The sequence below is a fragment of the Hylaeus volcanicus genome, chromosome 7 (genome assembly GCF_026283585.1).
Source record: "Hylaeus volcanicus isolate JK05 chromosome 7, UHH_iyHylVolc1.0_haploid, whole genome shotgun sequence".
Taxonomy (NCBI): domain Eukaryota; kingdom Metazoa; phylum Arthropoda; class Insecta; order Hymenoptera; family Colletidae; genus Hylaeus; species Hylaeus volcanicus.
In genome coordinates, this window is record NC_071982.1 from 14246313 (window position 1) to 14269974 (window position 23662).

At 47.4% G+C, this 23662-nt stretch overlaps 1 protein-coding gene across 4 annotated transcripts in view; it reads left to right on the plus strand.

The window, feature by feature from the left end:
• The window catches only part of LOC128880352 (homeobox protein prospero-like), a 71603-nt gene that overhangs the window by 41938 nt on the left and 6003 nt on the right, over nt 1-23662 (plus strand). For 2 of the 4 annotated variants that reach the window (XM_054130352.1, XM_054130354.1), the window contains exon 5: nt 1-23662. This exon is cut by the window's right edge and continues 6003 nt beyond it. In XM_054130352.1, the coding sequence (XP_053986327.1) occupies nt 1-195 (195 nt within the window). In that variant the 3' untranslated portion in view covers nt 196-23662. The other 2 variants (XM_054130353.1, XM_054130356.1) reach the window with 1 other exon arrangement.

Sequence of the window (23662 nt, forward strand, 5' to 3'; positions counted from 1 at the left end):
GGTCTATGTTTGCAGGTACCGAGCAACTTCAGGTACGTCGTCGAGCAGACGCTGAAGGAGTTCTTCAAGGCGATCCAGGGCGGCAAGGACACCGAGCAGAGCTGGAAGAAGTCCATCTACAAGGTGATCTCGAGGCTGGACGACCCGGTGCCGGAGTACTTCAAAACCCCGAACTTCCTGGAGCAGCTCGAATGAATCAGGAGGTCGCGTGGCTCTTGCTCTTCGTGGTGCGCGGGCTCATCAGCGCTCGTCGGCTCCAGGTAAACAAATAAACCAAAACAAACGGAAACAGAGAGAAGAAGGAACGGCCAGCGAGGAAGGATCGCATCCGTCAGGAGGTACACGTCCTTCGCGTGAAGCCGCGTTCAGGTATCCTTAAACTAACATATCGCAGAACGGGCGTGAGAGAGAGAGAGAACGTGCGAGAGCGTTTAGGGGAGATCAACGAAAGAAGAAACCGAAGATGCAGCGCTCCGGATGCGCGAAACGCCGGCGCGTGATCGAGGGAAGAACCGAAACACTCGACGCACGAAGGCATCATCGATCTTCTCGCCAAGGGACGATGAGGAGTGCCGACGAAGGATCAGGCTGTGACCTAATCACGAGACGCGAACGTCCCCCGCGCGAGACGGGGGTGGATCGTTGCTTTTATTCGTAGCTTCGTGCCTTCGATTCCTCGCCGAGCGTCCCCGTGTCTCGGCAACCTCGAGTTAACTAAACACGTCGAGGCTGCGGAACCGGTCCACCCTGTTCTCGTCGCGGGCGGACATCAACCGATATATAAAAAATTAAAAGAACGACGGTCTTGGGAGAAAAGCGAAGAAAACAGGACGATAGAGTGGTCAACGAACGGCAAGGATTAAACACACACACTCACACACATTAGCTTCGAGCGACGAGTATCGTTTGGATTTGTTGCGTACGGTTCAAGTTTACCGCCTAATTTCTAAGAACACTCTCGTTTCCGGGACTAGGGACGTAAGGAACGCTTCGAACCGCGAGCGAAGACCGAGCGACGGCTTGAAACGCGCGAGGATCGACGATGTTTTACGGTACTGTTTGTCCATGTTCTCGAAGTGCCGATAATTATTGTCTAACGGCGGGAGCGAGATCCGCTGGACGGATCCTCCGCAGCTTCCGGTTGAGAGGCAGAAGAGGAGCCCTTCTCGTGGATCTTCGGGAACGACTCGCGAGCGAACGCGTCGACTTTCGTCGCGAGTCGTTCCGTGCGCGCAAGAAACAACGATGGCCAGTTTCGCACGGTATTTTCGTCAACGCTGTACCTCGTGGTTTTTCATTTTTCAACGGACCTCGTGCATCGTCCTCGCGCGCAGCAATCGCGTCGCTCGATCGTCGTCCCCGGAAACCATGTTTTCTTTCTAGCGCGCTCGCAACGACGAGCAGAGACTCGCTCCCGACGCGTCGCTGCGAGCGGACTCGAGGACGGCTCGCGCCGAATCTTCGGCGCGACGCTTCTTATTCCCTTAAACAGAAGCAACCATCGTTCGAACGAAACAATCAACTGGGATCTCGATCCTTTCTTCTTAAGTTGTACATAATTATTTGATGAATATCGCACCGTGCTAAAGTCGAACGGCGGGTTCGAGATCGACCGTGAATCAATGCTTGGCTCGATCGAACGGGAAAATTGATAATGTATATCCTACGGTGAGAATTCCTACGATAATTCTGGCAGAGAGCCTCGACATTCCACATCGGACGAGCGTGACGCGAACATCGAACGCTCGGGCGTAAACGCAACGCGATTCGGGAGTAATCGAAAACCGTGGCTGGCGTTATTTTTCATTTCTCTCGGCGCGGGGGAAGGGATTATCACCTTTGTCGTTGCAACGGTGTTTTGCACTCGGTCCGAGAACTTCGCTCGCCGACGCGGGAAAACGATTATAACGATGGGGGGGGGATGGAAACGAAGCCAGAGAAATCGCGTTGCATTCGAACGAGAGAAACGGTGCGCGGATCACACATCACGCGCGAACATTTTATGTAGAAGATGTTTTTATTAATGGTTAGTTGATATAAACGAGGTTAGACTAGTCGCAGAGTGACAGGAGTACGAGTGGCAGGGACGACAAAAGGGAAGGGCGTGTATTTGGAAACCGGATCCAAGCACCGGCGGCTTTCTTAAGCGTTAGACGATTTAATGATAAAGAAGAAGAAAAAAAAAAATGAATTGATGATAGAGATGATAATAATAAGGGAAACGAAATCACCGCGCGAAGTGTGTGGGGGAGATAAATTTGAGAGAAAAAAAGTTAAATAACCGCGAGCCGGTGCGTAACCATATACAAAGTAGATTATTATAAAAACGTATATATATATACACATATATATAGAAATATATATATGAAGAAATTTGAAGGAGTATACATATATATATATATATATACATGTAATTGCGTGAAATTATATGTATATATATTAGAGACTTATGAAACGAAAGACGGATGTTGGCGCGATGAAAAATTGCGCAAAAAGAATGTGTGACAGAGGGTTAGACGCCCGTGTCCCCTCTTATTCCTCTTGTACCCGACCTATTACATGAAGACACACGCGCACGCACACACCTCCATACCACACCTATAGACACACACACACACACACACCGTACACGCATACACACGCGACACTCGACACGTTTGCACAACGATGTGCTCGTACATCGTGCATACCACGGTTTACACGCACTCCGGCAAGCGCGAGAAATCAGTTGCCGACGCCAAAGTACGCGTTCTTCTTACCCGCAGAAGTTTCTTTTCCGCTAGACGGTTTGTAGATAATTTATCGTACGGTAAAATAATTATTATTATAAATATATCACGGGTGGTAGCGAGTCCTTGTAACTTAACCTACTTACCTTCTTTTATTATTACCTACCATTATTATTCTCGCTATTATGTGCACTATTATTATTATTATTATTATTATTATTATTATTATCATTATTATTATTACTATTACCATCATCATTATTATAATTATTGTCGTTAGTACTATTATCATTAGTGACGAATATTTCACGAAGACGCGACCAATCGCAATTATCGTTGACAACCGATTCCCTTTGATTAAAATATCATCCCCTATTTGGTTTTATTCGCGTCGAATCCTTAGCTCATCTCTTTTGCGTCGCGAGAATATCACGAGACGAGAGTAAACGCGCCGTTTCCTGTTCTCGAGATCCTGTCGCCTTTTACGTGTCCTTTCTCCTTTTATTATAAGAATAATCCCATCCTAAGACTCCTCTTACGCAGTCCTTGTCACCCTTCAATAACGTATCGTCTATGTTCTGGCATTTAGTTATTATTGTATTTAGTTACTGTATTACGACGATTATTATTATTATTATTATTATTATCATTATTATTATTATTATTATTATTATTATTATTAAGCATGTATTGTGCAGTGTACACAGCAGAGAGAAAAGCAAAAAAGAAATACCACACGATCACACACGTTTTTGTAAGCGGTGAGTCTTAACCTAGTCACGAGTCACTATTTTTTAATTTTAACGATCAATTTATCGATTATTATTTTATTTATTATTTACGACAATAAAAGCGAGACCATTGGACCCGAGTTGTCTTTTTATTTTCGTTCGCTTATGTTTTTCTTCCACTCGACAAGCCACCCGGCGTCATCCACGACGCAACCCCCTCAAAGAACCCAATTTTATCAAAAAGAAAAAAAAAAGGAAAAAAGATCGTAACACATAACGAAAATTGAACAACACCCGGCGAATCGTCTCGAAGTTTCGACTGCCGATCAGGCCTATCTGTCCAAACGAACGAACCACATCTCGAGGAACGCGACGACAGACGTTCCCTTCGGCCGGAAACCGACGATCGAGGGCGAGTCGCGGACGAAAAGGGAAACGGGGAAAGCTACGTTTAGGGGATGTGGGAAAAATTCGTAAATTTCGACTCCTAGACGACTAAGATTTAGTCGAGGCCTAAAATTAGTGGTCTCCTTCGGCGCTGGCCTAAAGATTTTTGGTCTAAACGGTAGACGTGGGAGAATTGGTGGGGAACGCGTAGGAAATTTCGAGGAAAACAAAGCGGGGATTAGATGAGAAACGTGCCTGCGTAGCCACGATCGCTCGAGATCACGATTTCCGGTCCGAGGAGTCCCGCTCGCAGAGTTACTCGCGTTTCGTTCGGTTTCAGTTCCTACGTTACTCGCACCTTACAAAACAACCACTTTGCCAAGGGGGAAATTTATTAACGAATCTCGAGGGAGATTTAATCTACGAATCGACGATTCGCGCTCGTTTGCGCGGGCAAATGTGCTCGGCGATATATTAAATTTCTGCCCACGGGAAAAATTCGGGCCGTTCACCCGCTGTTTGTTCAGCACTTTGAACAACGGATCGACGGCAAGCGAAAGTAGCGTTTAATTAGGCGAAAAAAGGAAAAAAGTGGATTTTTATTGATGTTACGCGGATCGATAACGGTCGGAAATCGCTTATCGATGAATTATTTGAAGAGTCGAGGGAAATTAGTCTAAACGATGTATCCGTTGTGATTTTTTGCAAGTTCGTTTGATACTCTCCAGGTCTTCGAATCAACGATCGCAATTCTTCTCATTTCACGTTACACACAAGGGTTTCGCACACAGAACGCATTCGTGGATTAAACCGCGCTCGTTTGAGGGCGAAATTCTCGCACAGCCTTACGCGTCAACATCTTTCTCAAAACAAACCATCCCCTTCGCAACAAATACGAATGCCGAACGGTCGGAAAAGGACCCTTGAATGCCACACACTCGACGAGGAAGCCAAATAATCGTCGCCATTCTTATACTCCGTCACTATCGCGACAGAGGAAAATGCAGCCACCGACAGTATTACAGTATCACAGAACCATAGAATTACAGAGTTACAGTAACAGAGTCCCAAGGGAAAGGATACATCCGCCACCAACCAATAGTATCGATTTGTTTCGAACAGCTCAAGCCGAACCGAATTTGAACCGATCACACGCTTACCAGAAACACAAAGCACCGCCAACAGTTGACCTGTATGATTCGAGCACCGAACACGAACGTCCGATCGAACAATCCATTTTCGAAAATCCCGAGTCGTCCTTCTCATCGCAGACGGTTCACCGAGGACAAAGCATTCGTCGCAGCGCGATTCTCGCGGGTCGAGGACTCATCGATACTCTTTCCCCGACGATCGAGGGTCCTGGCGCGAAGGACGAACCGCCACCGATCACACGGTAACGAATCGCGAACACCCGCTCGAGCCGAGACTGAGCGAACGCCACCCCTCAACTCGGATCCTGAGATCGCTGGATCATTGTTCACGCGACGCAGAATGGAATTGGAACGCCACGCGGCTACTTCCTGCCCGCGTGAAAATTGATTCGTGGTCTCGATCGTCCGTTGGAAAGGATCGAGCACCGTGAGGATCGACGATAGACCTCGAAAGGGTCGCACGAAGACGCAACTCGCATCTTAGTGATCGCTGGATCCCTTTCGAAGCGACCGGAAGTCGTCGTTTTCGACTTCATGGCGTTGGAATCGTACGCGTCGTTGTCGAGAATCGCGACTTTCTGTCGCGTGGAAAGGAGTCTCGATCATCCGCGGCCTCGATCATCCCTCGGACGGGATCGAACACCATGGCCTCGAAAGGGTCGCTCGAAGACGCATCACGCATCCGTTAACACGCGACTGGAAGTCGCGATTTTCGACTCCGCGACGTTGGAACGCCCATGCGTCGTCGCTCGAGAATCGCGACTTCCTGTCGCGTAAAAAGGGATCCCAAGGATCGACGAACCTGGCCTCGAAAGGGTCGTTCGTGGACGTCGCGAGCGTCCCCTCGTGGCCGAAGGGGGCGTCGAAGTGGACGCTGGGCGTAACCGAAGAGAACGAAAGGGATTTCCTGTGCCGACGAAAAACTTCACGGACAACACGAGTCCGCGCGATCCTGTTTGAGGTACGAGACTAGTGGAGGATGAAATTGCGAAAGAAAGAGAACGAACGAAAGCCGATCGACTCGCCGTTATTACGTTTTGTGCAGCGGGGCCAAGGCACGGAGAACGAGTACACAGGACGAGACGAAAGGACTTTTTTCGAATACGGATGCACACGGGAGAACAATAGAGAGAACTAGAGGTAGGGGAGAGAGAAACGAATGGAAATGGACGAAAACGTTTAAACAAAAGTGATGGAAAAACGGAAATAATAAGCATACGTACATACCTAAACGCGTAAGTCTTAAGGAAAAACACTCTCACATACACACATGTGTAAGCAGAATTAAGTAATAGTATTTAACGTTAACACTTGCAAGCTATTAATTATTATATAAACGATTAACTCATGGTAATTAAGCCAAAAAAATAAAAATACTAAAACAAAACCGAGCGGAAGGTCGTAATCACGCTGCAGCGGAAGAGGATCGAAATGAAATGATACCCACTCGAGATCGTAACGAGATGAAAAAAATTGAAACGTAAAGAAACAGAAACACACACACTAATAAACTAATTATTATTGTATGATTATATATTATTATTACGATTATTATTATCGTCGAGTTCGAGAATCGTCGTGATCAAAAAAAAAAAAAATTAATATTAATAATAGTATGATAATATAAAAAAAAAAACGTACGAATAGGAGTTAAAAAAAAAAATAAATAAACGGTGAGCGAATGCGGGAAAACTAGAGAGACTGAGAGAATGTGGAAAATCGTGAACGTTCGCGCGCGCTTGCGTTTCCGTATATGCGTGCGCGCGCGCGCGCGCGCCCGCGGTAGAGGGAGAAAGCTGAATATACTTCGAAGTACGTTCATCGAGAATAATCATTCCTCAAACTATTAGAAACGTAATTAGGTTATAAAAACTTATTATGACGAAATACGCGATTACGGAGGATAACGTGAGTTAAGGAGAGAAAGAGACAAAAAGAGAGGGAAGATATATAAAGCGTTTTTTTTTCTCCGTAGGGTCTCATCGCGCCTTTCGGATTGGGCGCACGCGACGTTAAACTTTATAGTCTAGGGACGCAAGGGAAAGAAGATTTCGAGCGATTCGAAAAATGGATACGTGCGACTGAGATGGAAAAGTATTGAGAGAGTTAGAGAGAACGAGAGGGGGAACGACAGCGAGCGAAAAGTTGCGAACGAATGGTTATGTTTTTATGCGAGAAAGTGTGTGAGAGAGAGTGAGAGTGGGAGAGAGAGAGAGAGAGAGAGAGAGAGAGAGAGAGAGAGAGCGTGCGCATGCGATGAAAATAAAAGCTGAGGATTAAAAAGAGATGATTAAGAGAAAAGAAGAAATTTCGAGGAGGAGAATTACTGATTGTTGACACTGATTAATGAGTGAGCAAACTTTCTGTGTGATAATCTCGTAGTACACGTAGCGCGTTAAGTCTACAATACGTTTCGATAGGGGATTTTTAGGTGAGAGCGATTAAACTTTTTAATGAAAAAAAAAATAAAAAAGATGAACGCGAAGAAATTGATGTGAGGCGAAGGAAGAAGAACACGTGGAACCCTCCGGTCGAGGATTTCGAGAGGCGCTTGCATTGTATAGTTTACCAATACTTTGGGGAAAGAAAAAAAAAAATTCGTCAACGGGGATTTACCTGTCGGCAGTCGACATATCATGTATATTAAATATCGATTCCTGTGTTAATTGGTTGCAGGGAGCCTCGACCGGGCCGTCGATTACTCCGGTTCGGTCGAATTAACGTAGGGAATTAGTTCCGTTGATTTAAGGAATGTAGACGTTTGCATTAGGACAATTCTTCGTCCCCGACCGCGACATTCGAGACGCTTTCTTCACGCTTTTCCGTTTACAGACGAACAGAGCAGTCGATACTCCTGCCCTCTCGATCACACACCGAACCCCTCGCGAGCCGCGTTATTACGACTGGATTGATTTCTATCTTGATCGATTGTTTTTCATGCCTTTCGTTGATACGTTACGGTTAATCGTGCAATAGATTCCGTTTACCGCAAGTGACGTTTCTCATTGTTTACCAAATCGGTGGTCGTTTGTCCGGAATCAGAACGGAAATTACTCGTGTACGAAATTTTTCAACGACGAAGCGACTAAGATCGAGTGAATTAGTTTAAGTAAAAGAAAATACCCTTTGGCTGCTTTTCGATGACTATTTCGTGAAGGTACGGGGGAGAGAGATAAAGCGAGAGTGATGAAAAAAATTTAATAGAGGTAGCGAAAATTCTAAATTAAAGTTCCTATCGCTTAGCCTTCTAGCTGAAATCTTCGACGAGCGATTTCGGATAAACAACCCTTCCGTTCGCGCACGAGTACACTGATGTCGCCGTTCAACTACCTCGAATTAGAAAAAAATCCACCGACGGCAACCCCTACCCCCTGACAGAGACTTAAAACGGCCCGCGAGGGGTTCGACGCCCCCTACATACACGTTTCCGTTTCGTGGATCGCGAACACGAGAGGCTGTCGATACTCCAGCTCTCCAAGCACCGAAGATCCCTCGATTAATCCCACGGTTGCCAATCCCTTCGCGTCTCGAATGTCTACGGAGTCGGTGGACGAAAAGAGAAAAAAAAAAGAAAGAAAGTTTCTTCTCGAGCCTCAGTGCTTAGGAGTAAACGAGGAACCTCTCGGAGTCCGTCAGCCGCGACCGAGGATCCGTTCGAAAGTCGGGGGTTTGCGGGGGTGGGATGGGGATGCAGGGATGCTCAGAGCGGGGGAAGGTTACGAGGGATAGAGGTGCCGGAGACCGACGTAAAAATTTTGGAACGGTGTAGAAGCGTGTAGGGAGCCAAGTGTCCTTGATGCGACCGTCGTTGAAGCCACGAAATCTCACGATCTCAACAGGTGATCTTTTTGTTTGGTTCGAGGAGGAGAATCGGGAACGGCACGATATACCGGCAGTGGCGGCGCACAGCCGTAGGGAAAAGGGGAAGATCAAGGGAACGTTAGGGATAAAAGGAAGGTGGAGAGTTGAAAATAAAAAAAAAAAGAAAAAGAAAAAAAGAAAGAAAGTCACGACTGAGATATGAAATCCGCGCGAATTGCGATTTCGGAACTGAGTTCGGAGCCACGGGCGATAGACGTTCGGCGCAAACCGATCCTAGATTGTGGGAGTGACAGAGACGCGTTCAGGGAGCGAAAGGGCCGAGAGACTGGCGACGGACGACTGGGATAATCGAGCGAAAGGGAATCTGAGCGTGTGTGTCCGGCGCGCGAGGGACGAGCGAGTGCGTTGAAGAAAAATTTGAAAAGAGAAAAAAACGAGAAGAAATTATACAGAGAGCGCCGACCTCCTTGGCTACCGGGAGGTCCGCAATATATGTATTGTAAAGAAACAAGACTAGTAAATGATAAAGTGAAAACGCGAAATTTAGGCGAAATGCTTGAAGCGAGGAGAAATTATTAGATCAGTTGTAAGCGTAAGTTTAACGAGGAATTTTCTCCCCCTCCTTCCCGCCCTGAATCCCAAACCTTTTCGTGCACGATACTTTTAGCGATTCTTTCGCGAGAGCGTGAATGCGTCCGTGTGAAAGCTGAAGCAAGATTATGTGCGTGACGATGCTTTTACGTGGGTTACGTGTGAATGAGAGACGAGGGAGAGAATGAGAAAGAGTGAGAGAGAGAGAGTGGAGACGTGAGAGACAGGGATGTGTTGCTTTTATTTCTGAAAAAAATAAAAAGGAGGAATCGATCGCGGATCTTGCGAGTATAATCGATTGCGGAGAGGCAGACGATATACACACAAAGCACTAAGAATGGCGGCTAGTAAAATTGTCGCTGTCCATCCAACCCTTCAGCCGCCGAGTATGAGAGCAACGAATCACCAACGGGAAAGTTTAAACCTTAACAAGATTGGAATACATTTCGAAACCTATGCTTTTAGTTCGACTCGAAACAAAATTCGGTGCAGTGGGACCTCCATTATGTGAACTAATTGGTGAAAGTAACGAGTGGATGGCATTTGATTTTACTTGATATTTAAGACAAAAAATAGATATAATTTAGAAAAGCGAGCTGTATGCATTGAAATCGTTTTAGAAGCTGAATCACATAATCTTGTAGCTGTTGTGTGCATTTGCTTTAAATACTTTAAATATTAAAAAGTTTTTTAATTATTGATTATTAATTAGTCATTCCGAATAGGTTTCATCCTATAAAAGAAAACACACATACGGTAACGTGATAGTAGATAATACAGTTCACATAATAGAGGTTTGACGATATTTATCGTCTTCCCAGACTAACGATTAATTTGCGTATCGTGTTGCGAGGTATATTTCGACTGGACGTCAATTACCTTCTCATCGACAGCGATTGGCAACGGAATACACCTTCGTCCCGAAGCTGAAAGAGTCGTACCTTTAATCCTCCATCGATGGTCCATCGCAACACGTTCTCAATTTGGCAAACACGTGCCCGAAACCGATCCCAAGTCAGACCTCCGCACGAATCGTTCCGTTGCGAGACTTCTTCCTCGACCTTCGACGCCGATTTCCCCGATTTTCATCGTCACTCTCATCTAGCGATCTTCCGACAGATCCAACCGACTTCTAATTTAATCGTTGCGATATATATCCCCCGCGTCTGGTGAACGAGTCGAGGGATCCGTATAAAGAAAGATGTTTAGGTGAATGAACGTGCGTGTACCCGAGAAGAGCACACACGAGACGAGAATGTGTAATATGTTTTTAGGTGTCTGTATTCCTGGAGTGTATTTCTTGCGCATACGTCTCAGCCAGCGAGTCGCGTTAGGTTATATACGTATTATCGTGTGTAGGGAATCGTAGGTGTATTAAGGTTAACATTACATACAAAAATAAAAATAAAAAAAACAAACAAAACAAAAGATCTTCGTGGAAGAGGTGAGATGAATACTTATTTAGTAAAACGATGAAGCGAAGACAAGCAGTAGCAAAGCAGAGCAACAGAAAACATGCAAACTACCTACGTTGATGTGTGAGGATGTGAGCTAGATCGCCGCGTTGAGTCCAATGAAGTCCTCAGAGATAAATATTACAAGCGCCAGACCCTCCGCAGATTTGAGGTGAAAACACAGAGACACGCGACCCTGGACACCGTGTCGGCCATCTTCGTCGCTCCGGGACAAGCATCAGGGGTTTATATAGTCTTTAAAGTATCACGCCAAAAGTCAGACAATACTTTGATAAAATAAATGTTAGTCGTTAAAAGTAAAAAAAAAAAAAAAAGTAATAATAAAACGTTCGTCGATGGCGACGCGCGCGTGCCACGACGAGGCAAAGATTTCGAGCGGAAATATTTTTTTCGAAAGGTGTACCGATAATCGTCAGGGGGATATAAAAGTAAAAAAGCGACACGGGACGACGAACGATGACGCCGACTTCTGCCCGGTCAGCTGGAACGTCTTGTAAGAATATTGTGGGAATTGTTTTTCTGCGCCCCGACCGGCTCGAAGATATTTCGGGCCGCGGCCGGGGTAACCTGCACAAGCAAGTACATTTTCGGCTTGGTACCTCTGTCTCCGCTCGCCGGGATACTTCGCGAGGATTCCTCTTCGGCGCCTCAGCGTTCAGTATATCTCACAGTACAGTCCTGCAATCAGGACCATACAGTTTTTACAAGGATTTAGTTTCAATTCGAGCGACGCAATCGTAAGACAATCCATTTTGCATTTGAAAATTTGAGAGCTAATTGATTTAACGCGAAAGAAAATTTTTGATGGTAGATATTTAGTGATGCTTGTTTTATATTTAAATTCTCAAATAATAAAATACTACCTCGGTACTGAATAACATAGCGACTATTTCGTTAACATTTAATCGTAGAACTGTCTCGAAGAACTTGAAAATGTGATTTGTTTGAGTTTTATTGCCTCGCAGAAGTAATTTCTGCGCACTTTCTTTTATGAATTTTAAATACAATTCGATGGACATATAAATATAATTCAAAATAGTTATTACTCTTTGGAATCGAATGAAGCAGTTCTCGAATCAAATACTCTATTCTTCGACGGCGTCGCTCGGTACAGTTACAACCGGTTTTCTTTACAGTAAACGGAAATCACGGGTGCCGGTCGTGCATACTCCGACCCGCCCGAATCACCGCTGGCGATCGTCGCCTGCAAACGCGAGACAGAGGTCCTGGTTCGTAAACCTGCCTACTTTTCACGCATTACGATATTTGATGACTATGCCACTTTCGACACGAGGACATTCCTTTCGTACGTTTTACCGGCGTTTTTCTTAGTTCGCTTTCGACACGAGAAGTTTCGGATCGATTCATTGCTGTCCTAGGTTGCGCACAAGACGACACACAGAAACGTGGCGCGGCGCGACGTTCCGCGGCGCCGCGAATCGACGTCGCGAGACGTCTCGTTCGCGACGGAGAGTAAAGGAAATTCCGTTTTTCGGCAAACACCAAAAAAAAGTAAACTCAGCTCGAATGGCGGGCGGGAACGTGCGAGCGCGACGAGCACCGACACGCGGCTGCGTTCCCGTCGCGTCAGCAAACCACACAACAGTTAGTGCTCGGCAAGGCGAAGTGCATCAATCGCCTAGCAGCACACCCACACACACGCGTACAACGACACAACCGTACACGTACGTAGAGGGACACGATCACGCTCTACGCAAACGCACGCACACAGCCATACAAACGACACAGTCTTAAACACAGTCACACTAACACCCGCCACACTTACACGCAGTTTCGGCCAGAATCTAAAAGACACATCAAGGAAAAAAGTACAAGTTTATCACGTTGCGCCTTAATGTTAAAATTAAAAGTTGATCAAAAGAGTGGAAGAAGAAAAAAAATAATGCGAAGCGTATTCTTAACCAAAATCGGCCTTAGTATATACTTTTCCGGGGCCGGTCTGGCGACCAGCGACGCGCGACCTTCCCGTCACGCCCGAACACCCTCTTCCCACCCACCCACCCCCTACCCCACCCCCAACCCCCAAAAAAGACCCCTTTCTCTAGATTGTATAAATGATATATTATAAATATATGTATACATATAGTATTATATCCGCCGGCGGCGGGACGTATCGAAACCTCGCAGCTAACTCAGCAAAAAAATTAACCACCGAACCATCGAACGATTTAGGGAAAAAATGAAAAAGTTTTAAGGGAAAAAGAAAACGAAAAAAAAAAGAAGAACGGAAAATAGTCTTCTCAGTGCCCGCCGCGTCTGGGTCGGATTCGAAATTCTTACGGTTCGCGTCCACGTCGGACGGGGAAAGCGGACGCGTGATCGCCGCGAGCCTAAGTGCGACGTGGACACGAGACCTGTCTTTCAAAGTTCCCGTGAACCTCGATCGCTGGAAGGTCGCCGGTCGATCGTCGCGCGGCCCGAACACTCCGCTCCTGCAAACCCCCCCGCGATTCGTCCAAAACAACCCCCTTATACCTGTACGCCCCTCCTCGCCCTCCTACCCCCTAAAAAAGAATTCCCGTTCCCCAGAAAAAAGTCCGCTCGAAGAACGTAAAAACGAGCGACGAGAAAGTAAAAAGTGGAAACACAGCGAACCAGAAAACCCATCCGTCAGGCGAGAGAAAGCGAAGGGGAAAGACGATAGACGTTTCCTTTCTCGCGTCAGCGAAGAAAAACACTTCCTGCATTGTGAAACTAAGCGACGACGCGAGTGGACGGGTCACCCGAGATAATTATTCTAAGGACTCTCGTCTTCGGACGGGGGACGCAAGGTGGATTGACGATTACGGTGCTAGGAGAGGAAGGGAGAGACGAAAGGGAACGTGGTCGGAAGACGAGGATGATAGAATAATTGCGAACGGGGAGTGAGAAGCATCGAAAGGACTCGACTGTCGACTCGCTGTTTCCCGCGGCCGGGACTAAGGAAAATTTGCCAAAAATCCGAGAATAATCGAAAAGCTTTGCAGTTGAGAAAGCGAGAGAAAGGGAGTGAGAGTTTTAAGAGAGAAAGGAAAGAGCGGAGCCGAAGAGATATATCGGGCATCGAGGAGGGATCGACCACGTATTATCTCGTAGCGTAGATCCACGATATTCGTCGTCATCCGGTTCTTTGCGAACGTATCTCCGAGAGACTCGACTACGACTCGATAAACGAAGATGGACGACGATCTTAATTCGCGCAGACTGCCCGTTCTGAGCTCGTGACACGGAGAGCCATATCAAAAAACGAAAATCTAAGAATCGATTCGTATCAATTCCATTGGGTTTCCGGCTATTATTTCCGAAAATTGGACAGCATTCTCGAAACACCGAGTAGAAAAGAAAGTCTCTTAATTTTTTCCGTAATCAAACAATCCGAAACGTCCGCTCAACCCGAAGCGGACCACCGCTGCTCTCCGTGTGCGCTTCCAGCCGCCGCGAAATCGAGCTCGTCCAGCTCACGTACCGATTTGTTCTCGAAAATCGACGACTAGCAAGCCGAGGATCAAGTGTTTTGGAGCGATCGTTTCGGCAGCCTCCTGGTAAAACGTTTGAAAATTCGTCACGGACGCAAGCATCCGCGATAGGATCCCATAGAAACCCGCCTTCAAATCCTCCGTATAGCACACGCGACGATCCAACCGACCCGGTCCAATCCGACAGATATACTAACCGAACCGTTCCAACGCTAGCAACGCTGAACACGCGATGCACCGTACAAACATCGGCGATTAATCGCAGCTGACACACAAACGCGCCACCGCAAATCAACCATGAGAAAAATAAAAATAAAATAGACGTACCAGGAAAATGCGATATCAGCCTCGACGAGGCGTAATGCCCCGAAAACGTGCAGCGTCTCGGGATCTCCCTTCCACGAACAGCAGAGAGAGAGTGAGAGAGAGAGAGAGAGAGAGAGAGAGAGAGAGAGAGAGAGAGAAGAAAGAAACAGACAGCTTGATCTTCTACGAATTAGTCCTCAGTGTACATAGTTAACGATATCACCGGTAGATAATAGTTCAGACAGGCAATAATCGCAAAGGAGCAATTATTGTTCGTTCGTCCGATTCGTCGATAATGTGGACGGGAATAATCATTCCAAGGAGCGATAATAGCGGCACATCGACGGGAATCACGACGGTGTCGAATGCAACTGCACCGCGACACGCAGATCGATAAACGCGGCTCGACATTCTGCCGATACCATAACCGATCGACCGAACGGTTTTCATTTTTTTACGCGACAAACGTTCGTTTAACACGTTTCCGGGCGACATCGACGCCCGATCGATAGTAACATCGGTAGTATTGTTCGTTTACAGAGACACGTCGAAGTCCGTTCGACGCCGGTTTTCCTTTCCTACCTCAAGCGCCGATTTCTTCGTTTCCTACAAGAGGAAAGAGGATCGGCGCGATTTAATCGTTCACGAATTACTTAGTTAGCCGATCTTGTTCTCTCCGAAAGTAATTGGTAAATTCGAGCGCATTCGGCTCGTCGAATACTCCACGGATGGAGATCGAGATCTCGAAACGATCTCGATCCTCGATGTGGCGTCGAAGAATTAGCCGCCGGTCGCAAAGACAAGCAAAAGGTATTTCTCACGTCTCACGAGCGGGACAGCATTACGTATCGAAGCGGCGAGCATCGTACTTCCGGTGGTCGATCCGCGAACCGGGGAGCCGAGGATGTGCTGATAAACGAGACGCCTGCGAACCAGGATCGTCGAGCGAAGAGAGTGGGGCCACGTTGGAAGATGACACACGGTCGCCGGCCACGAAACGGCGACCGACGTTAGCCGATTTCTCTCGACGCATACCGCGAAAAAGTAACCGTAGCAAATCAGGAAAACGCACAGCACTGGAGACTGCAGAGAGCGAAAAAAAAAAGAATGACGAAAAATGGGAAAATAAAACGAAACAATATGGAAAGATAAATAATGGGGACAAAAATGAAAATCAAAGAAACACACGACCACCGATTCACAAACCCGACAGGTAGAGAAAAAAATAAATACATATATATATATACATACGTATGTGAAACGACAGAAAACAGACGAGGAGAAGCTTCTCCTCGCCGATCGAAACTATAGTTTAGCGAGAAACCTTGCCACTTGCAATTCGTTGAAAACGCAACGCGTTCTGAGCAATTCGTACGACGTGAAAACGAAGGAAAACTGCAAACGAGGGAGCGTGTGTGTGTTTTAGAGAGAAGAGAGAAAGTTTGTGTATGAATGTGCGTGTGCAACAGGGAGCGAGCGTGAGTGTGATAGCAAGCGAGAGAGATAAAGCGAAAGAGTTAACAATTCCGAAAGTGGAAAGAAGAGGAGAGAAGAAAAGAACTGAGTGAACGGGAAGGAGAGCTTTTTACATAGGTGGTCAAAGAGCGAGGTGGTAGAGAGAAAGGGCGAGAGAGATAGAAAGAACGGAATGCGTGACTATTTAAGAGTAAACGAAACAAAAACGAAAAACAAGCAGAAAAAAAAATTGCAAAATTCACGGAATCGCTGGAGATTCGCTATTCGACTTTTTGATTTTTCGCAGATTTTCGCGCGGGACAACAGGTGCGTCCCCTCCGAGATCCCAAATCCCGCCCCCACCCCCTCCCCACGCAACCACCGCTAAAACAAGATTAAACGGTAAGAGCCACTTTCCGACCCCCACCCACCCTCGGTAAATCCTTTCCAATGAAAAAAAAAAACAGGAATAAGGTTTGCTTCCAAGAAAGAATAAAATAATAATAATTATACTAATAATAATAATCCGTACGCGTTATCGAAACCTAATAAAAAAAAAAAAACTATAAACTACCTAACAATAATTATTAAAAGGGTTAAGAATATCGATTAATTGAATTATACCTAACGATTAATTAAAGTAATTTAACGACTAATAACACTTATAACGATAATACGATTAACGATATATAGTATAAACGGTACGAGGACAACCCGATAAAAACATGGCGGCTAACAAACAATCCACCGAGACGAAGCGAAACGACAATGAAATCGGCCTGCCCGAATGGGGCGGTGCCGATCGAGCGTGACGTTGATCTTTCCTCCGAACGATCGCGCTCGAGTTCCCTCGTTCGAGTGTTTCGACTCGGAACATGGCCGATTCCGCGACGCCCGCCGCGGCGCTCGGCGTCGCGTATCCGTTCTCGTCGGGTTCCCTCTCGTCTAGGTGGTCGTTTCTTACCCATCATTTATACGCTAGCTTGTAACTTGAGACTTAAGTATAATGAGAAGAAATGAAAGAATACACACTCACACACACATACAAGCATTAATGATACATAACGATATAATTATATTATTGATATAACTTACGATTATGAACTATCCTAGTGGTATTATATGACGACATAGTTGATTGATCTGTTTAATATTGAATGTCTGTAGATCACGGAGCGTTTGGAACTCTATGCTACCCGTCGAGCAGCCCTCGAAATACCCAGCTTTGCTCTCCCTTGCTCCGAACCCCCTCAACCCATCTCCCCCAACGCCCTAATATACTCCTCCGCGATCCCCCGTCCCGACATCACGCAAATCATCACTATCGACAAAAAAAAAAAAAAGAAAGAAAAAGAAACAAACAAAGAAAGAATAACCGCGTATCACTTGAAACAATCGACCTAATCGTACCCCCATTCGAACAATTGGACCAAACCACGGAAACCGAACGAACAATTAACCGAATCGGCAAATTATCTAAATCGAAAATCAACGAGATCGAATGGACAAAATTTAATGTTGAAAAAACGCTGGATTAAATTCTCTTTCTTCGTCTACGAGTAGACAGGAGAGTTACCTGTCGCGCGAAGGAGGGCTCCCGATTATCAGAGCGTCATTGGGAAACGAATAAAACGTTTCACTCGAACCCTTCGAGGATGAACGATTCAATTGAGACGATTGATATCGCCGATGGTGCGAATGTTTCATGGAAGGATGCGCGCAGAAGGCGTTCTGCTCTTACAACCGGATTTCAGTTTTCGCTCCTTTTTAACCGACTCGGCGCCGATCACACGGCGCCGCCCGCCATAGTACGTAAACTCGAGGACAACTGGTTTTAAGTTTTCGAATCGAACAGGACGATGCAAATGGTTCACCTACGCAATAGTAATCGAGGGGGTCGCGAAAGCACCCCTCGCCGCAAACAGCCTTCAAACAGAGCACATCCACGTGGAAACGACAGATCGACACCCGACGACTTTGAAACGAATCGAATCGTTTATGTCGCTTCGACGCGCGACGGAACGAAACAACTAGAACAATATTAGTGAAATTAACGAGGCGGAAGTCCTCCAGCGCGGTCACGTATCGTCCGCTAGCCGAGGGAATACAGCAGAATGCGAGGCCTAGAAAGGAACAATTCCGCGAGAAACTCCTCCAAGCCCTCTGCCTCTGTTTTATAAGCACCGCGCGCCAACTCGGCGTCCGTCGATAAGAATCGATATACACACCTTAGGACGTCGATTCTTTTCGATCGACGTCTCCGACCATAGAATTGTTGTGTTTACGTTTTTCCTAGCAAGTAACTTCTTCGTGTAAGGCGACCGTGCTCTGCCAGCTGTGCGTTGCCTTCTTGGACACTCCAACGACTCCTACTCCTTCTGAAAGGGGTGGACTTTTAGGAGATTCCTTCTTTTAAAAGTGGAGTCATTGGAGTTCCATCGAAGTGGACGCGACAGGTCGTCTCGGTCGCCGCGATTCTTTGTACATTCACCAGTATGTTCGTTGCCTCTTCGATGATTGAACGATGTTTTTTCTTATTAATGATGTTTTATTGCTAGTAAGTTTTTTCAGACGTCCGTCTCGCGCGCCCCCTCTTCGTCCTACGTTCCCGCGACGGAAGACGCGCGGTACATTCGCGACGAGCCTCCGTCGTGTATGTGATAAAATAGTTACGTTCTGCTGTTTACCTCGATTGATTATTTCGACTATTGACTCGTTGAACCGATACGGAGACGGGGCTCGATCGCGGCCGCGATCGATCGATTCCTTCTTGATCGAATTCGCGTCGCGGGAACGGGAAGCTGGGGAGCGCCGAACGGCGTCGATCGCCGCTTGGACAAATCCGCGTGTTACGGAGAAATCCAGCCGGATGTTATATATAGATTTTTGCCGTTATCAGAGGGTGATACGGACAGTTTTTGGGGATGAAGTTTAAATGAATCGGGGACCTCTAGGAGCCGCGCTTAGGTTATCCGTGGAACCGTCTTGCGAACGCGTCGATCGTTCACACCTTTCGCGATTTCGTTCTTTCGAGGCGTCAGGCGCCACGCCCGATCGTTGTTGATTGATCTGATGCAAACGAGCGACGTTTGAGTCACGGTAACGATACTTGATCACGGCGTTTTGCGACGCATGGCGCGGCTGCACCCGCAGCGACGCGGCCCGTTTTGCGTTACAACGCGACACCGTAAACTTGATTCTAGACCGATCGAAGGGTTCCTGTCGGTTCTATGTGCTTCCGCACAAGTGAGCAATGTTTCCCTCTCCGACGAAATTCTGTCAAGTTCAGAGAACGATGAGATACACGTTAACACGAGAGCACACGCACGCTCGAGCTACACGACACCACACACGCAGACTCTACTCGTTAAGATCCCGCTGCTCCGAGTCCATGTTCTAGTGGCCTGTTTTAGCTATTCGACGATGACCACCGAGTGACCCAGCCTCCGTTGACCTTCGAAAACGATTCCAAAGACGCGACGCGACCGTCGACCTGGGATTTAGTTTTGCAAACGCGTTGCGACCGAGGATCGAGCAGAAACACTTATTTACTTTACAGAATAATCTGCGATCGTCGTTGATACTCCGACTGATCCAGGCTCGCAAACTTTATCGAAATTCCCACGAAACATATGATTTCTTCCCGTTTCGATCGCGTTACTACACTCTCCCTGTGCCTTTACGATACTTTACGATCTGTCGATCCTCGGGAAACGCGAATCCGGGTTATCCGCCAATCTCCATAGTCGGGACTCTCTGTATCGAGAGGCCTGAGACGTTTCAGGCGACCGGTTTTGATTTCTCAAAGACACGAAAACGATCTCCACTCGTCTTCGCCGTAATCGTTGAGATAGGCCTCACCACATGCGACTCGAAGCACAAACCCCCGAGAAACTTTCAGTTTGGCCTTGGGCAAAGTCAGGCGAGCGTCGGACCGGCTCTCAATTTTGAAATAGCCATTTCGACGAAAAGCGAAAAAAGTGAACAGACCCCCAAAACCCGACGCAATAGAGGAAGGCAACCGGATCAAAATAACCGTCACACGAATCAACAGTTTCTCGCGCGGGGCCCGGCCGCGGCTGCCGCCAGATATTTCCGCTTTAGACAAATGAAAATTAAGGTTATCCTTGCCGCCACACACACGCCCCCATTCCCTGCTCCTTCACCTCCTCCGCTCCACGTCCGCTCCCCGTACACTTGTCTAAGGAGCTCCACGAGCCGCAAACCCCAGAGGATATCCACATAATTTTATTAGATGCGGCGGCCCGTTAGCTTAGAGGGATAGGTGCATAATGCCACCCTTCGGGCCCGCAACGAAAAATCGCCAGGTTTGCCGCGGCCACGCAAGCGCGTGGAATCGGGTCCCGCGCCCAATCTCACTCACAGCACACACTGGGCCGACTCGTCCGATAGAATGTGCCTTCAGTGTTGATTTTATACGAAAAAAATACTAAAATTATACAAAGGGGCCCGACATAGACCGAACGCCCACCCAAAGCCTGACTGGTGCTCGCCCGCTGCCCGTTTTCGTCATCCTAAACCGGTCTGAGACATACATTCACAGAAACACCATGCGCTCGCGCTCGTACACGAGCCCCCCCACCCACCCCCCGCCCACGGATCCTCGGACGAGATCAGCGTCGTCGCGACGCCGAGACGTACCCGCGCGTCGAGCGGTGCACGAATCTCGGTTGTTCCTTGCGGAGGATCGCGTTCGTTTTGCCAAAGAGACGACTGTTTCGACGACTGGTGCACAAATTCAAGATTCAAGTAGACTGCCTCGGAACTACGTTCCTCAATCCTCCACGACCGGGAACGCCGCGAGGGTTAACCGAATTTTCCTTTCTTTTCGTACTCGGACGATCTACGATCGACTACTCGCATCTGGGACCAGATTCAAAAAGACGTTATACATTCCTCTAGCGTTAGATGGGTCGTCGATGGTGCCTTGCCACGTTGCGTACCGATGATTGTACCATTCCGATAAACGGAAATTTGCTTCATCAATCTTGACACCCGAAACCAATAACGGAGACTAAACGCTTCGAACGGTTCGAGTATCCTTGGTCCGCAACGTGCTACCCCCGAATCGAGTACTCCGCGTACGATTACCGATACCACTCGGGACGCTCGCCGTCTCGATTATCGCGCGGTTGCTCGAAGAAGACTCGCCCCCGAGACCAAGACCTGTCGACACCGTCGACGACCAGGAGCCTTGAATCGTGGACTCGACTCGACGAACTCAGAATCTCGACGTCTGCGACGCCGCAGGTCCGAAACGAACCTTCCCGAGGCGCTCGTTGTCGTCGCGAGCGCAAGATACGCACCCTGTTGCACGCGCACGCGGACCCACACCTACACTGATACACGCCCGTGCATCCGTGCGCAGGTAAATGATACACCTACACGTACACACGCGCGTACATGCTCGCAGATATATCCATCCACGCCCCAGAAATCTACGTTTTGGTTGATGCAAGGAGTTCGGAACGCTGCTATGCACCGATAACACACACGTATATTGATTAAATTACTATGCGATAAGTATACTTACATAATATATATGTGTACTATGGTCTCTCCCACTTCCCAGTCAGAGTACCCCAGAAATGTCGCGCGGCGATCGGCCAGGGCGATCGTTGACCAGCGATCGCGCGCGCAGCTCTCCGATCTATGGCGATCCGTCGCCGTGATCCATCGGGGACGCGACCGGGATCGAGGCCGAACAAAACGGTATCGACTCCCTGCGATCGTTCGTCGACACCTGGATCGACGCGCGACGCCTCCCACACTTTCCAACTGCCCGGGATCCCCGACGTGCCCCCGACACCTGTCCCAACACACACACACACAGACACCACCCTGACCCCCTCCACCAACGTCCCCGGCCCCCAAATACAAGCGTAGAATTTAACCACATTAACTATGAATGACGAGAAGCTACGTATGAGCTAACTAACTAACTAACTAACTACAATTAAACTTACTTAATTATTAACAATTAAACAAGCAGTAAAGCAGTATAAACAGTAAACGCCCAGTAATCATTGAATTGTGTGTCGACAACTACATACTAACTACCTACCGTATATCGAAGTAATAGCCGTATGTAAAACGAAAGAAAAAAAACTTGTATTCTACCAGTTGTATCAGCCAGTCCAGTTCTAATAAGCAAGCGATTAAAAGTACCCCTTCCCCGCCCACCCAACCCCCCCCCGAAACCCACCCACCCGTCTACAAACACCCAGTTTTAATGATCTCCCTGTCGATCCACCAGGCTCTCCCCTTCCCTCTTTCTGTGTCCCCCCTTACACCCCTTCACCGGATCAACCAATTACTTAACCCGTTCTTCCGATAATCGTCCCGACCTAATTACCAATCTATCCGTCTCCTTCGACGTAAGTAACCTGCAGAATTCTACCCGGTGCCCACCCTTCGAACCCGACCCCAAGCTCCTTTACCGATTCCCTCGATCCAGTCCGCCCCGTCAGACTCCCTCGTCACTTCCAACGGTAATCCTGCAGAGTAAAAGTACAGTATAACCCAGTCAGTATAAAAGTGATCCGCCGGATAAAATAAAAAAAACATACATGATATTTACCATTAGTGTTTTTTCGTAGACAGACATAATAAAGAATGGAAAACAAAGACTTCGTTTACGATTATACGCACACGTGTGGGGAGACCATGTAACTTTAGCTCCGCCGCTCATCGAGCCGTCCGCGGACCGCGATCAACGGATCGCGCGAGTCCGTACGCGCCTTGGTTCGATCGAGGCGATCCAGGATCGAGACCGTCGACGTCCAACCGCGACGCGTCGATCATCGGCGATCCCCCGATCGAGAACCATCGTCGCGTGGAACGCGTCACGGCTGTCGCGATCGCGGCCGCGGACGCGCATACGCCCCGAAGCAACACAGCTGATATTAGCAGCTAGCGCCCTTTTCGATTCCCCGTAACCAGTGTCCCTCGACATCCTCTCCGTCATCCAACCACCCCCCAACCGCCCCCACTAACCTAACTCTAAAAGAAAAGCGACGTAAGAAGCCACCCAAGCCACCCCGAACCCTAAACCCCACCTACCCACGCAACCCTCGATTCCCTACGTGTTGTATTATCCGTTATTTTCGATATAATATTATATATAGTATACTAATGATATTTAATGATAATACGACGACGATAAGGTATGGGAGACGTTTGGTCACACACAAAAGTAGGACACTACACGGATTACGCCATCCTCACACCACTATTCTGATCGACACAGACGAGGTACACGTTATATTCGGACACATACCGTACACACGCCATACACGTACGTACATACACATTTATACACGCACACACGCACAAGATAAATTCCGTACACGAAACCTACACGCACACACGACCATTCTATACCACACGCAGCATACGTGACAGATGGAATACGTACACGCAGCTACACACGCATACGGCCATGCACATCTACAGATACCAGCAGTAATAGACAGACGTAACAGGAAATAAAACAAAAAAAAGTAAAACCGTAAGAAA